Here is a 16,723-nt window from a genome sequence, read left to right on the forward strand (position 1 = left end):
ACAGCTGTGCCAGAGCTTGTGACTGACCCAAGGTCACATCAGCAGGTGCAAGGGGAGGAGTGGGGAATCAAACCTGGTTCTCCGAGATTAGAGTCCGCACACTTAACCACTACACCAAACTGGCTCTCTAGAGGGAACACTGGTTGGAAGTCCTACTCCGCTAAAAATGAAAGGTCCAATAAATCCCTGACTTGTCTTGCCGGCGACTTCATTTCCCAGAAAGTGGGGAGGGAAACCGGGGGAATCTGCTATCTTGGACTTGATTCTCACCAACAGGGAAGAACTGGTTGGCGAGGTGAAAGCAGTAGGATCCCTGGGTAATAGTGACCATGTAATTTTGGAATTTACAGTCTTGGGGAAGGGAAACGATGTACATAGACATATAGGTTGGATCTCAGGAAAGCAAATTTCGACAAATTTAAAGTTATGCTGGGTAGAATCTCATGGTCAGAAATACTTAAGGAGAAGGGAGTTCAGGAGGTGTGGGAGTTTCTCAAAGGCAAAATATTGAAGGCAGAAGCACAAATGATTCCTATGAGAAGGGGAAAGGGGAGGAGCCTAAAGAAGCCAAGGTGGGTCCATAAACAGCTTTCTAAAGACTTGAGAAATAAAAAAGACTCATTCAGAAAGTGGAAGGAGGGCCTGATAGCCAAGGATGAATACAAACAAATAACCAGGGCTTGTAGGGAGAGAGAGTTAGGAAAGCTAAAACTTGTGCGTGTGGGGGGGAGGTATTTGTGACTTTCCTGCATTGTGCAGGGGGTTGGACTAGATGACCCTGGAAGACCCTTCCAACTTTATGATTCTTGGGGGGGTTGTCAAATGCCAGTTTGGTGTAGTGGTTAAGTGCACGGACTCTAATCCAGGAAAACTGGGTTTGATTCCCCACTCCTCCACTTGCACCTGGCTGGATGACCTTGGGCCAGCCGTAGTTCTGATAAGAGCTGTCCTTGAAAAAGAGCAGTTTCTGTCAGAGCTCAGCCCCACCTACCTCACAGGAGGGTGTCTATTGTGGGGAGGGGAAGGGGAAGGAGTTTGTAAGCCGCTCTGAGACTTCCTTGGGTAGTGAAGGGTGGGGCATAAATCCAATCTCCTCTTCTTCTTCTAAGGTATACTTCAAACGAGAAGTAACACCTTGCCTCTGGGGCCCCAGACTTCCTCCCAGGAACCTTATTGGAAATCCGTCATCAGATTCCACACACCGAGACACACACAAATGAACAACAACGCTGTGAGCTCTAACAACAATGGGACAGGGCATCGGTGCCATGGACCTCCACCTCACATAGAGTCAGATATGATTCCCCGCCGGGGATGGCGACGGTTACGAAGCGTCCGATGGCTCCATTGCAGTGGATGGTAGTGAGCGATCCTTCCCGGAGGTCTGTGATGGTTCCACAGCTGCGAGGGGAGAAAGAGGGTCAGCTATGCGGGGGCACCAGCTCCAAATGAATCAGTCTTCAGGAATGGGGGAACGCTTGGTTAGAAACAGGGGTCATTTCCTGCAGGAGCGCACAGGAGTGGAGCTCCGGCAGTAAAGAGCCCAGGGGGCGGGCACATACAACAAGCCCCACCCCCTGCTTCCAGCAGCCCTCAGTCAGAGCAAGAAGCAGCCAGGTAAGCTGCAAAGCCCTCCCACCGCCCCCCGGTTCAAAACAGTCCAGTGGCACCTTTAAGACCAGGTTTTATTCAGGCACAAGCTCTCCCTCCTCTGTGAAGACAGATCTGCATGTCCCCCCCCCCAATAGCTAGCAATCCAATTTATTCAGGCACAAGCTCTCCCTCCTCTGTGAAGACAGATCTGCATGTCCCCCCCCCCCCATAGCTAGCAATCCAATCCAAAACAGTCCAGTGGAGTCTGAGAGGTGGGTGTCCCCAATAGCTAGCAATAGCGGTGGGTGTTGCCTTCTGACACACTTCCGGTGATGTCAGGGGGTGTGGCCTATGCAAATAAGTTATGCTAATGTTATGCTGATGAGCTCCTGCTCCTCTTTTTCTACGAAATGAGCCCTGGTTAGAAATGTAGTTGGAATCCCTCTGCGTTATTTCTTGTCTAGCTGGCCATCAGGGCTCTAGACCGTCTGGTTCTCTGTTTGTTGACACAGAGATTCCTGGCCTGGAATGGACTGATTTATCGCCCAGTGATGGAGCAAACTCTGTTCACAGCACCGAATGGGGACCAGAATGTCCATTACAATTAAAGGCAGTGCCTTGAAACGGTGGGTAAAACCTGTCCTTTTAGAGGACTTCTATCTCTGGGGGAAGTTTGTTAAAAGAAGTGTGAGGGGGGGAGAGCAACTGGGGCATACGCGATACTCACTTGATGCTGCTTTCACTGAAGTCACCCATGCGATTCCCCACATAGACCGTGGCCCCCCGGATCCTCTCTCCACAGCAGTCCTGCCGGTTTTTCACCACCACAATGGAGATGGAGTATTCCCTGCCCAAGTCCACTGACCACCAGGGTTTGTCCTGCAGCTTGGTGTGAGTACAGGTCAAGGCTGGCCGAAGCCCGTTACAGTTCCCGTCCACAGCAGAGCCAGACGCTCCACTGTGTGGGTGTGTGGAGGACTGGGAGGTTGGCCGACCTCTGGCCAGATTCGGGCCTGGAATTATGGATGACAGGAGGAGGAGGAAGAAGAGGGGACAGAAGCGGTCATCAGTGCCTGTTTTCCGTGGGATCCTGGTTTAGCAGACAAGAACAAGGAGCACGTGGTGTGCTTCTGGGTGACTGTGCAAAGCAACAGGGACGCCCCTGCAGTGGAGTCCTGGGAGGAGGAAGGCAGTGAAAGAGACCAAGCTGAGAGGTGGGCCAGTCTCCTTGCTGCGTCTCTGTGGAGGGCCTGCACCAGTGCCTCCCCCTTTGCCCTTTTCAAACTCCTTGGTGCAGAAGGGGCTGGTGGGAGGGGAACGTGGAAGCACGTGGGGCTAAGAAGCATGCAGGGAAATGCAGGCCGCCCCTTCTCAGTTGTCACCCTGTAGGAACAATGTCCGCTCTTGAGAGGCAGGCCCGGGAGAGTTAACATTGTTCCTGCAGGGAGATCACTGTTCTCCTGGCTAGAGGTTGGAAACCCAGGTAATTGCACAAGGCGGAAACATCTGCTGATGTGCTGAGTTCATCTTGAGAAGCTACCTTGGCAAAGGGACAAAAGAGATAAGGAGCTGTGAGCTTATTCCATACTATGATCGTATGCCTGTAACTTTCCCTTACGCAGGGAGAAAAGGGGGAGGGGACGGAGGGAGAAATTTTCAGTAAATATTGTGCCCTGCCTGGCTGAGACACAGAGTTTTCTGCAGCTGTTTGTGTCCTGTCTTCTTTGAACACCGGCAAACTACATCACCCTGTGACCATTTGGGAAGCAGCTCACCTCTCACAGCCTTGCAATGCAGGAATAGACTTTCACCTGCTTCAGTGCCTGATCAGAAATTTGGGGAGTGGGGGCTGTGGGCCTGGATCTCCCGGAGGATAATGCCAAAGGCCTGGTGGTGAGGGCGGAAAAGAGGAAGTCCAGGAGCCCCTTAAAGACTAACAAAATTCGTGGCAGGGGAGCCCCGGCAGTTTCGTTGCTGAGAAACGGGCGCTGCATCCTCAGGACGTCTCCGGGAAGGGAACAGCAGCCGCCTCCCTCCTTCAGGCTGTACATCAGATGGAGCGGTTGTGTGTGCGTGTGGGGTAATAAAAGGGCTAGTGGGGCATGTGGGGTGAGGGAGAGGGCTGGGCCTCGCCTCTCTAGTCTTCTGCAACTGTGCTCCAATGGAGGAAGTCCCCAGGGTTTCCCTTTGTCACAAGACCTGAGTGTGGCAGAAACCAGAACACCAGTTTCAAAGAGGGAGTTGCGTTCAAGTGGCGGACCCCCCCTTTTATTGACTACAGCTCGCCCTCCTTCGTCCCCCTGCCGCAAAACCCTGTCACTTACCTCCGTATTCTTGCGTGCAGCTCTGGGCCTCCCCACGCCCCGCCAGCAGCCCCAGGGCCAGCGTCCAAGCCCAGAAGACCAGCATCCTGCAAGAGTGGGGGGGGAAGGCAATGGCTATGGTCAGGTGTCAAAGGAAACGGGGCTGGACCGAGCTTGGACACGTTGCTGTGCTCCCTCCTCCCTCGGCAGAGCCCCATCCAAAACTGCTCGGTTGGATCAGCCTCCAGCTCACCGTGACTTCCGAACTCGGAGACCTTCCCTTTGTTTGTCCTCTCAAAAGTGGGATGCCGGACCTCTGCGTGATCCCAGTCTGGCATCCCAGCTCGTGGGGAGTAAAGGGACTTTTTTGCTGGCCCAAAGGCACCTCCATCACAGAGTGCCGGAGCTCCATCATGCGAGGGAAGTTCTCAGTCGAGCCCTGTCATGAAGGGAGGGAGGAGGAGGAGGAGGAGGAGGGTGGGAAGAGGGAGGGGAGCAAGCCAGCTGGGAGACAAGCTGTGCTCCTATCCAAATGGGGTTTAATCTGATGTCTGAACCAAGCCAGTGAGACAGTGTGACAGCTTGGTGTCCCGGGTCTGGGTTCCTTTGGTGGCCTGAGGGGACACCTGGCCGTTCTCCCCTAGAAAAGATGGTCTGTGGTGTGCAAGAGTCACAACGGATCTCCAGGTGACAGAGACCCTGTGTCAGGTAGCCCTGTCATAGGTCTGGAATGTGGAGGGGGTGCCCTCCTGTTTTCTGTCTCAGCTCTCCCTGGCTCACCAGCTGTATGTTCTCTTATGCTTGATCTTGTAGATGCTAAAGCTGCAACTTTTCTCGGCTGGGAAAGTTAATGGCTTTTTGCTTTGCCAGCTTGCTTTGCCAGCATGCTTGAGATGTATCCATTGGCTTATACGTACCGGGGGGATGTTTGATTCTACTATAAGTCAGAGGCCCTCGTATTGGCGTCCATTCCTGACACAAGCTGTACACATGTCTCTAGTACTGGATTTACCAATAAACAGTTATCTTCTCATGAAGCCCTGTGTTGTGTAACCTGACTAAGGACCCTGACACCCATTCACTGGAGAAAGAAGCAGCTTAGACCTGCAGGGTCGACAGCATTATACCCCGCTGAGGTCCCTCCCTTCCCAGGCTCCGCCCCCAAATCTCCAGGTATTTCCCCAACCTGGAGGGCTACCTGGGCCATCCAGGTCAGAGCTAAAGAAAGCAATTGGAACACCAGCATTTAAACCAGCTGCCTCCTCCATCAGTGTAGCTGCAGCTAAGGCTTTGCTTTGGCTTGCAGGAAGACGTTGATTTCAGCAGAAGTCTCTAAAAATCAAAGATGTTTCGAACAGTTCCAGTGGTTCCCAGGACCACTGTAAGGAGTCAGTTTGGTGTCATGGTGAGGAACACGGACTCTAATCTGGGAGAACTGGGTTTGATTCCCCACTCCTCCACATGCACCTGCTGGGGTGACCTTGGGTCAGTCACAAGTTCTTCCAGAGCAGTTCTCTCGGGAGCAGTCCTCGAAAGAGCTCTCTCAGCCCCTCCTACTTCACAGGGTGTCTGTTGTGGGGAAGGGAAGGGAAAGGAGTTTGTAAGCCGCTCTGAGACTCCTTCGGGTAGTGAAGGGCCATGGGGTATAAATCCAATCTCTTCCCTTCTCTTCTGTGTGAGGAAGTGCACAGCCACAGAAACGAAACAGAGCTCAGGGAATTTCTTAAACCCCTCTTGGTTTGTGAAGGAGGTGCAATTCTCCAGCCTCTGACATCACGACTTCTAGGAAGTAAACCCTTCTGCTTCCACTGCAAATAGCCCAGGGAGGTTTTGGGGAATAATCTGGGCCCCGGGTGTTCCCATTCCCTTTGCTTTGGACACTACAACTCCCATCACCATCCTGCAGCTGCTGGCCAATAAAACGGCCAACAGAGAAGAGGAGGGAGGGGTGCTGGAGCCGAGCAATGGAGTTTTCTGGCTGCAGGAATGGGGGGGGGGGGAGAATTCCCAACCTCGATGCACCCTGACTGCATTACTAACATTTGCTGGAGCCATCAGTACTCTACAGGGGTGAATTGGGGCGGGGGGGGGGGGGCCCAGGAAAGTCAAATTACAATTAAAAGAATAAAGGGGTGGAAACTAATGCTCCCTCTAAGCTGTGAAGCCTTGTGAGCAAAAATTCTACCTTGTGACCGAGCAATTTGGTACTGCATCAATTAGCGTGCTCTGGAGCTATTCGTCCTGAGCTAAGGCAAAAATGTGTGAGCTGGGGGCTAAAAAACTGTGAGCTAGCTCACACTAACTCAACTTAGAGGGAACACTGGGGGAAACAACATGAAAGGAACAGATGGACGGGAAGGAGCACGCCACCCCCCCCATCTATTCCCAGTACTTGGCTTTCTTCTGTGGCTGCGCTTGTGGATTTCAGGCCTTCCTAAGTGGCACCGTGGGCAAAGAGGGTTCCGTGGGGCTAAATGCCCTCCAGTGCCATGCCCCCCCTTGACTGAATGCCCTGCTGGGCAGGATTGCAGCCACCCCTCCCTCCCCTGCTGTGAGACAAGTATCCTTCTCCTGGCAAAGACACTCCGTAGCAAGTAACCCAGGCATATTCTGGCGTTACTTTAGGCCAGGGTGTTCTCCGTCCCAAACGATCATCCCCAATGTGGTGGCCAGTTGGGAGGCACATGGCTTGATGTTCTGATGAGCTAGGCCTGGCACAGACAGACAGGCACTCCCGTCCTTTTATTATTAGAGATATCGTGCCCCCCGTGTCCCTCAAACTCACCTTAATGTGTCTGTTGTGTCTTTCTCTTGGCACGCTGGCAGTCTCCGCTTGCTGTGACCGGACTCTCGGGTCTCCTTCCAGCCACCCTGCTTTTATCCTCTTCCCAGTGGGCAGGTCCTGCTGGACCCAGAAATGCCCAGCCAATCACAACAATGTCTGTTGCTCAAGATACAATTGAGACAGAGCTTCTGCCTTCCCATCTGGCTTCTTTTATGGGCTTGGCCAGTAACCAGGGTCAAGTCTGTTGCCCAAACCCTTTGGATCTGGTATGACCCTCCCTTCCCCCCCCCTTCCCCATCCCTCTTCCTGGCTGCTGTTTCCCTGCAGGGGAGGCGACCACAGCTCCTTTGCAAGTGCCAAAGAATTTGCATATAAAATACTGAAGGTTCCCACGATGAGAGCAAACACTGCAATTAAAATGTGTCTAAATCCAAGCCAAGTACCACCCAAAAACCAAATGAAGATTTCTAAGAAATGCTAAAGTGGGGAGGAGAGCATCCATGTTGTAAGTTGTGGTGATCTCAGGCGGTTCCTCTCGAGGTTTCCTGTAGTTCTGCCGCAACATCTCATGAGAAGGGCCTCGCCCTGTGATACATTCCACGCCCTAGAGGTGTGCTTCCCCAGCGGGGCAAAGGGCAGAGCCACTGGACTCTGCTCGCTCACAAAAACGCGCAAGGGAGCGAAAGCGTAGCCCACCCTCTCCTTGCGGTGCCATCCCAGTCTGACCTCCTGCGCCTGCTTCTACAAGGCAGAAACAACGCCAGTCAGCATCACCCCTGATTTGGGCCATAAACTGGTATAATAGTCAGTGCTCTCTCCCCATGACGACTCGGGAAGAGGGTTGTGGGATGAGGTCAAGGGCCTCTAAATGAGAATTGCAATCTTTGCACCCCTCAGTTGTTTGGAGGCACCCGGCCACCACAGCCCAATTCAGCTTGACACAGAGAGGTTATTATTGTCTCTGATTGGAGGAAATAATTCCAGATGTTTTGTCAGGCCTTGCTTAACCATTCAGTAGGGAATCCATTGAACACAGACACAGACTGTGGCGTCCTTGCTTATTGGGGAGGTTGTTTTACCTTTAAAACTCTCTCTGTGTACCTAAACTTGGTAGATATGTTTCTGGTTATTTTGAACTGTTGCTGATGAAAGGAACTTGTAAATATAACTGGCAAAGCTTGGTGTCATAAACAGTCTCTCAGACTCCCAATACCCCATTCTGACAGGCATAGACACTCAGTCAAATCTCTCACTCTCTCATCTATATAGCCACACAGGAACTGTTTGTCTTATTCACACAGAATAGACTCAAAACACATATTCCCACAGACTAAACTGTTTGTCTTATTCACACAGAATAGACTCAAAACACATATTCCAACAGACAAAACTGTTTGTCTTATTCACACAGAATGGACTCAAAAACTATGCTCTCTCTTCAAACTTCACACACAGAATCATTACAAATCCCCCCCCAGTCCTTAAGCAGAATACATCTCTTTTTCTGAAGAGCTGTGTGTAGCTTCTTCTGACGTAGGGAATTTCTTATAGTCTTTAGTCTGTAACTTCAGTTCAGTCCATTCTTCTCCTCTGTTGCTGGTGATTTAAGGTTTGTGGTCTCTATAACTCACAGTCCCCCTCTGCTGGGGTGTTATTTTCCTCTAAGTGATGTCCTCTGCTGGGCTTCTGTCATCTCTGGGATGATTCTCCGCTGGGCTGTGGTCATCTTCCTGTCTGGGATGCTCCACTACTGGGCTGAGGTCATCTCAGCTTTGGTCTTCTCCGCTAGGTTGTTGTTTGTTTTTACTCTTTCCTCTATCTGGAAAATGTTTCATAAGATATGCTTTTCCATGTCTTTGGCCAATGAGATGTTCTGTCATTGGCACTGTCTCTGTATTAAACTGGCACAGCTGGCATTCATTTGCAAAGTCATTTTCTTTCTTGGGGTCAACATTTGTTTCAGTTACTTTTTGTTGTTCAGTTGCACAGTCAAGTCCGACTCTTTGCGACCCAATGGACCAGATCACGCCAGGCCTTTCTGTCTTCTGCCATCCTCTGAAGTTGGCTCAATTTCATGTTCGTTGCATCAATGACACTGTCTAACCATCTCATCCTTTGCCATCTTTGCCGTCTTCTTTGACCTTCAATCTTTCCCAGCATCAGGGTCTTCTCCAGTGAGTGCTCCCTTCTCATTTGGTGGCCAAAGTATTATTGGGTGTGGTAAATAAGGAAGCCGGAGACCAACTGGTAGTGAAAGGTGCAAAAAGTTTACTAGCGAGATAATGGTGACTATTTACACAGAGAATATACAGTCTATTCAGACTATTACACTACACAACACACCTCAGTTAGAGAGAGCCAAGTCTCCCAACCCAGCTTATCAAGCTTACACTATATATACAGATCCCATCCAATCACTAACAGGGCAGACTAATTACCTACTCTTAACTAGGACAAAGAGTAGCACCTGGTAGTTAAACACCTGGCTGTAAGATCATTAACCACTTAGCATGACAGCCAAGACTTACACACTAGATCATTCTGATCTAAACTCAGTAACAGCTTTCTACCTTTTCACAATCTAGACATACATGTCAATAAGTATTTGAGCTTCAGTTTCATTATCTGGCCTTCCAGGGAACAGTCAGGGTTGATTACTTTTAGGATTGACTGATTTGATCTTCTTGCAGTCCAAGGGACTCTCAGGAGTCTTCTCCAGCATCTTCAAGAGTCTTCAGTTACTACAGCATCAATTTCTTTTCCTTCCTTCTGCAATGCAAAATCTTCATTAAACACTGTATTTTGAACTCTACTTTTCTTTGCTTCCACATCTTCTCCCAGTAAAATGGATCCATTCTGCAGCTTTTCATTATTTTCCTTGGAAGGATCAGATATGTTTTCCTTGGATTTTTCAATTTCAACTCTGTTGGCCTCAGCGGTCACTTTTTCATCTATAGGTGTATCAGTACTAGTCTCTGTAGCAGACGCATGTTCCATTTTTTCACTGACAGATTCCAGAAGACAGGTATTCTGTGATAGCTTATCCTCTTCTGAGCTATACAGAGGTACGGTGAGACTTGCTTATTTGCAGATAACTACAGAGAATTTTCAGATTCCTCTTCTTCCTCTTCATCTTTTTCATCTTTAACCTTCTATAACCTCAGCTTTAACTTCTGCAATCAGTTCTTGAATTGGTTTATTGGAAGTAACAGTAACAAATGGATGCTGGAGAAGTTCAGCTTCAGACACTGACGGTTTCTCTTCTTCACTGTACAGCATGTCATTATCCAACACATCATTTGCAAAATCTGGCTTTCCCCTGCCTTTTTGTGCAAGCTCTGCATGTGAAAACACTCTCTTGAGTTTTTATTTTTCCCTGCTTCGGTGACTTGGGAATTTACATTCACACTGACAGGAGTGTGTGAGGCCTGATTTCCGTCTGCCTCCTGACATGTATCGATTGTATAGGTTGCTAAAATACCTAGGGGCTGGCTTGCCTGCTCTGCTAGCTTATTTTGAAGTAATCCCTTAGAGTATGTACTTATTTGAATCCTTGCCTTTGCTCCCATTACATCTCGTCCCAATATTACTGGTATTTTCTGGTCTGAAACAACTGCTACAGGGAAATATCCCTCTTTCCCCCTTCAGTTGATTTTCAGCTGGGCTAATGGCACACTTCTAGAATTTCCCCAAACACCTTGTAAGGAGATATGTTTGTCTGGAAGCAGATTTTCCTTGTTAACTAATTCCTCTCTGACTAGAGTTACTGCAGCTCCAGTGTCTAGAATTGCCAATGTTCCTCTCCCATTTATTTGGATTACTTCTCTCAGTTCAGTATCTTGAACAATTTTATCTATCTTTACTCCACACAAATAAATTGTTTCTTCAACTATAAGTGAGATAGTGGTTTTACTGGACTTTTCAGGTGTCTCTGATGTACCATTGGAGTCTCTAGGCTGTTCTCTCTCACTTTCTGAGGTAAATCTAGTGACTCTCTGTACATGCTCAGAGCTTGTCTGTTTAAGTTGTTTCTTTGAACATTGGTACGATATGTAGTGTATTCTGAAGCTGCCAGGAATACCTAAAGTGTATTGTAAAACACCTCATTGGGAAGCTATGTTAAGCTTTGTCTTGAACAGGGATTGAAGTCCAAGACTAATGCGACCAATCAGGTTCAAATGTATATAAGCGGGAAAGACTCTGATTGGTCCCTTATGCGCTCCACCTGATAGGTTGATATCTGTATAGTAGGTGTGGCTACATTAGCCCGGAATGTTTAAATACCGAGCAGCTGCAATGGAAAAGCTGTTCGGGCTATCAGAAGTTGTACCGTGTTATTTATGAAGGATGAAGCCGTTAAAAATGTAATGATCTCCTGGGTGAAAGATATAGGGGAAATTGAGGAAGAGCAATGGGCAAGTATGTGGAAATCTGTCAAATACATGAAAGCGGTTGCATATAAAGAAAACGTTTATAAGATGTTCCATAGATGGCACTGGGCACCAGTTAAGTTGGCCAAATGCTACAGGGGATATTCCGATAGATGTTGGAAATGTAAAAGTGGCAAAGGTACATTTTATCATATGTGGTGGGAATGTAATATGGTACAAAGATTCTGGAAAATAGTTAGAACAGCCCTCCAAGAAAGTCTAGGTATAAACGTAGCATTAAAACCAGAAATATACCTGCTAAATATGATCCCCAAAGGTTACAACAAACAGGATGCGTATATAATTAGCTATATCATAACAGCAGCCAGACTGTTAATAGCACAAAACTGGAAATCTGAATGTTTACCCACTAGAGCAGATTTGATAAATAAAATTCTAGAACTAGCCAGAATGGACTGAAATAAACCTGAGTTTTGCTGAAATCACTCTCTGACTATTTTGTTAAGCACCGGACTTAACACGATAAATGCCCTGTTTGCCAACATACATAGCATTGTCTGTCTTTCCAGTAACTCCCTTTGTTTTCTTCTGTATTTTTATCTTGTTCTCTCATATGTTCCCTTTTTCTCTGAGCCTGAATTTCTCTGTGGCTGGACCTTTGGTTTGAAAGCTGGTTTATAAGGGCAGTCTCTCTTTTCATACCGGTCCCAACCAATGTTCCCTCTAAGCTGTGGAGTCTTGTGAGCAAAAATTCTATTTTGTGAGCTACTGGCATTAAAGTTGTGAGCGAGCGATTTGGCTACTGCCTAAATTAGTTTGCTCTGGAGCCATCCCTTCCTGAGCTGAGACACAAATGTGTGAGCCAGAGACTAAAAAACTGTGAGCTAGCTCACACTAACTCAGCTTAGAGGGAACACTGGTCCCAACTTCCTCTATTAAGCATTAGCTTATCAGCCCATTCTGCTGCCTGTTTGACATTTTCTGGAAGTTTATCTTTCACTAGAAGTCTTATCTCTGAGGAAGTTGAAAAAGAAATTGATCTAAAATTATCAACTCCCTTATTCCTTCTTTAGAGTCAGCTTTGGCTGATGAAATCCATTTGTCAAAATAGTCTGTTAGTGTTGCACTAAACGATCTAAATGACTTCTCTTTCTGAGGAATCAGACTTCTAAATTTTTTTCTGAAGTAATCAGCACTTAATCTGAATCTGTCATATACTGCCTCCTTAAATTCAGCATAGACAACAGGCTTATCTGAGGGAAATGTGCTATAAATTTCAGCTAACTCCCTTTTAATTAAACTGGGCAAATACTTCATATATTGAGTTTTTGGTATTCCCCAATTTTGAGCAGATTTTTCAAAAGTAGGCAAGAAGATTTGTGGATCTTCTCCTGTCACATACATTATGAAATATTTTGGTGTAACTCGAGGAAACTCATATCTGAAATCAGGGTTTCCCTCCTTTTTCTCCTCAGTTTTAAGTCTCTCTCTTTCTAAATGTAATCTTTCTGCTTCCAATTGTATTTCTTTATTTCTAATTGCTGTTGCCTGTTCCACTTTTCCATTCCTTTAGCTTTAAGCTCCATTTCTTTATTTTTAAATCTGCTTCAATGTTCAGTTTTTCCATCAGAAATTCTAAATATTCTGGACTGGGGTTAAACATTCCTTCAAGTCTTTTCTCAACTGTGGTTTTACTAGCTTCCACAGTGCTTTGAATCAATATAACTCTCAGCTCTTCTACACTTTTCCCTTCATGAGGTAAATGTAAGTCTTTACATTTTTGAATTAGAGCCTCTTTCTTCAGTCCTAGAAACTCTGCCATTTTTCTCTCAGAGTTTTCTTTCTTCCAGAATATTTATCCCACTTAATATATGTTTTCTTTCCTCAGGATGTTTGTATCCCACCAAAAGGGCCAACACTCTGTGGTGTCCTTGCTTACTGGGGAGACTGTTTTACCTTTAAAACACTCTCTGTGTACCTAAACTTGGTAGGTTTCTGCTGCCACCAGGAATTAAAAATTCCAAATCCCTCTCTTTTGGTAGAATGACCTAGGGTCTGGACTTCAGAGGACTCTGGGGCCCTGAAAAAGAACTATTCTGATTTCTGGGATAAGTTTAAACAAGAAATGATTTATTTAATAAAGAACAAAATATGTTTCTGGTTATTTTGAACTGTTGCTGATTAAAGGAACTTGTAAATATAACTGGCAAAGCTTGGTGTCACAAAGAGTCTCTCAGACTCCCAAAACTCCACTCTGACCAGCGTAGACACTCAGTCTAATCTCTCACTCTCTCATCTGTATAGCCACACAGGCTGAACTCTTTGTCTTATTCACACAGAATAGACTCAAAACACATATTCCCACAGAGTAAACTGTTAAGAACATAAGAGAAGCCAATGCTGGGTCAGGTCAATGGCCCATCTAGTCCAACACTCTGTCACACACTGTCCAAAAATACCAGGTGCCATCAGGAGGTGCAGCAGTAGGGCCAGGAAGCCATCCCACTGTTGCCCCCCCAGCATCATTTGCCCCAGACCAAAGGTTCCTATCTATACCTTGTGGCTAATAGCCACTAATGAACTTCTGCTCCATATGCTTATCTAATTCCGTCTTGAAGCTGTCAATGTTTGTAGCCACTGCCACCTCCTGTGGCATTGAATTCCATATGTTAATCATTCTTTGGGTGAAGAAGTACGTACTTTTATCTGTTCTAACCCAACTGTTCAGCAATTTCATTGAGTGCCCATGAGTTCTTGTATTGTGAGAAAGGGAGAAAATGACTTCTTTCTCAACCTGCTGTATCCCATGCATAATCTTATAAACCTTGATCATGTCACCCCTCAGCCGTCGTTTCTCCGAGCTAAAGAGCCCCAAACGCTTTAACCTTTCTTCACAGGGAAAGTGTTCCAACCCTTTTATCATTCTAGTTGCCGTTTTCTGCACTTTTTCCCATGCTATAATATCCTTTTTGAGGTGTGGTGACCAGAACTGCACACAGTACTCCAGTAGGGCCAGGAAGCCATCCCACTGTTGCCCCCCCAGCATCATTTGCCCCAGACCAAAGGTTCCTATCTATACCTTGTGGCTAATAGCCACTAATGAACTTCTGCTCCATATGCTTATCTAATTCCGTCTTGAAGCTGTCAATGTTTGTAGCCACTGCCACCTCCTGTGGCATTGAATTCCATATGTTAATCATTCTTTGGGTGAAGAAGTACGTACTTTTATCTGTTCTAACCCAACTGTTCAGCAATTTCATTGAGTGCCCATGAGTTCTTGTATTGTGAGAAAGGGAGAAAATGACTTCTTTCTCAACCTGCTGTATCCCATGCATAATCTTATAAACCTTGATCATGTCACCCCTCAGCCGTCGTTTCTCCGAGCTAAAGAGCCCCAAACGCTTTAACCTTTCTTCACAGGGAAAGTGTTCCAACCCTTTTATCATTCTAGTTGCCGTTTTCTGCACTTTTTCCCATGCTATAATATCCTTTTTGAGGTGTGGTGACCAGAACTGCACACAGTACTCCAAATGAGGTTGCACCATTGATTTATACAGGGGCATTATGTTTGTCTTATTCACACAGAATAGACTCAAAAACTATGCTTTCTCTTCAAACTTTACACACAGAATCACTCTCACAGACACCCCTCCTCTCACACTCTCAGCCACCAACCAATCACATGAAGTCTGCCACTGCTTCCACGACTTACCCTTCCATTTGCCAAGGAGTGATAGGGCCGGATGCCAGGAGCTTAGCTTTTTTGATGTTGAGTACTGTATATACTTGCTATAGTACTGTAGTGATATACCTACTACCAGTGCTTCCTCCAAGCTGCGGAATCTTGTAAGCAATATTCCCTCTAAGCTGTGGAGTCTTGTGAGCAAAACTTCTACTTTGTGAGCTACTGGCTTTAAAGTTGTGAGCAAGCGATTTAGCTACTGCATAAATTAGTTTGCTCTGGAGTCCTCCTTCCTGAGCTGAGACAAAAATGTGTGAGCCAGAGGCTAAAAAACTGTGAGCTAGCTCACACTAACTCAGCTTAGAGGGAACACTGCTTGTAAGCAAAAATTCTACTATGTGAGCAACTGACATTAAAGTTGTGAGCGAGTGATCTGGCTACTGGATAAAGCAGCTTGCTCTGGAGCCATCCTTCCTGACCGAAGACAAAAATGTGTGAGCTTGTTGTACATATTAGATTCCATGTCAAAAATGAAGTCAAATGAGGAGGAAGATCTATGTTTTATTTCAATTAACAGAAAAACAATTGGACCAAATAGTCCATCCAAAATTGACTACTTTCTTCTCAGCATATTTAGGGAATATGCTTCAATTAACAGGAAAACCAATTGGACCAAATAACTAATCAAAAATTGACAACTTTCTTCTTCTTCATCATCTTCTTCTTGAACATATTCTGAACATATTCAGGAAATACATGATATTTTATACATGGACTGACATCATCAAGAAAACAATATTCAAAAAGCATAATTGGTTACAAAAGACAGTGGTCATTTGAGTAAAAAGCCTTTGATTGACCAGATGTAAAAAGAGATATACCTACATAAATCTAAGGATTTACTTAACCTAACCTAAATGATAATGGGCAAGGATTCTTCATATCCCAAACAAAAGTATTTTTTACTGATACGAGACTAAAATCTTCTCTGACCCAGACATTGCAAGGTTTTGCCCTTAAGAACGACAGAATCATGAACTTTCTACCTATTATGTTGTCTGCTAACAATATCAGACCTACAAGAGGAAAGCCTTCTATATAACAGGCCTTTCTAACATCCTAATAAAATGTTATTTAAGAATAAATCTATAAAAACCAGAGAAATATGAATAATCAAAAAAGGGGGAAATCTTGATAGTCCCATCTCTACTACAAGCTGGAGGCTAAAAAACTGTGAGCTAGCTCACTCTGACTCGGGTTAGAAGGAACACTGCCTACTACCTATTTTTTGGCAGTCGGCAAAAAGCCTGCTGGTGGACAGGGAGGGAATGATGGATGCGGGGCGGGGGGGATAAGCAGAGATTTCTGGTGCTCATGAAGTCCTAGCCTGCCTGGTGGGAAATCTCCGTTGACTTGGTTGTCTCTGGAAAGTCAGAGCCTAGCAGATTCTGCAAACCATGAGAAACCGCGGAAGGAGACAGAAGGCGCATGAGTGGAAGATGACTTGTCATGTAGAGGCTGTGTTTGAGGGCTGGGGCGGGGGGGAAGCAAATCTCAATCCTCTGCAGGGAAACCCTCTTGGCTAGCAGCGGTGGAAGTCCAAAGAGTCTTGCACCGAGGCATCTCCCCGGAAGTTGATTGGAAATCCATCGTTCGATCCCACACGCACAAAGAGAGGGATGAACGACAAGGCTGTGATCTCTAATGACAATCCTGTGCTCTCTTAATCGCGAACGGTGCATTGGTTCCGTAGACCTCCACTTCACATAGAGTCAGGATTTTTTCCTCTCCAGGGATGACAATGGTTATGTAGCGGCCGACGGCTCCATTGCAGAAGATGGTACTGAGGGATCCGTCTCGGATGTCTGTGATAGTCCCACAGCTGCGAGGGGAGAAAGAGGGTCAGCCATGTGGTGGCATCCGTTCTGAATGAATCAGTCTTCAGGAAGGGCTAGAAAGTCCTCCCTAT

At 46.4% G+C, this 16,723-nt stretch overlaps 1 protein-coding gene across 1 annotated transcript in view; it reads right to left on the reverse strand.

Annotated features, from left to right (window-relative positions):
* Nucleotides 1–16,636, reverse strand: part of LOC107113684 — a gene marked incomplete at its 5' end in the record, with an annotated part of 27,393 nt that extends 10,757 nt beyond the window's left edge. Inside the window, 4 exons of the mRNA XM_015415037.1 lie at nucleotides 1,255–1,401; nucleotides 2,321–2,501; nucleotides 3,918–4,003; nucleotides 16,490–16,636. Coding sequence (XP_015270523.1) covers nucleotides 1,255–1,401; nucleotides 2,321–2,501; nucleotides 3,918–4,003; nucleotides 16,490–16,636 — 561 coding nt within the window. The remainder of the gene's footprint in view (nucleotides 1–1,254; nucleotides 1,402–2,320; nucleotides 2,502–3,917; nucleotides 4,004–16,489) is intronic.
* Nucleotides 16,637–16,723: the final 87 nt, after the last annotated feature.

The sequence above is a fragment of the Gekko japonicus genome, unplaced genomic scaffold, assembly GCF_001447785.1.
Source record: "Gekko japonicus isolate JY-2015 unplaced genomic scaffold, Gekko_japonicus_V1.1 scaffold6520, whole genome shotgun sequence".
NCBI lineage: Eukaryota > Metazoa > Chordata > Lepidosauria > Squamata > Gekkonidae > Gekko > Gekko japonicus.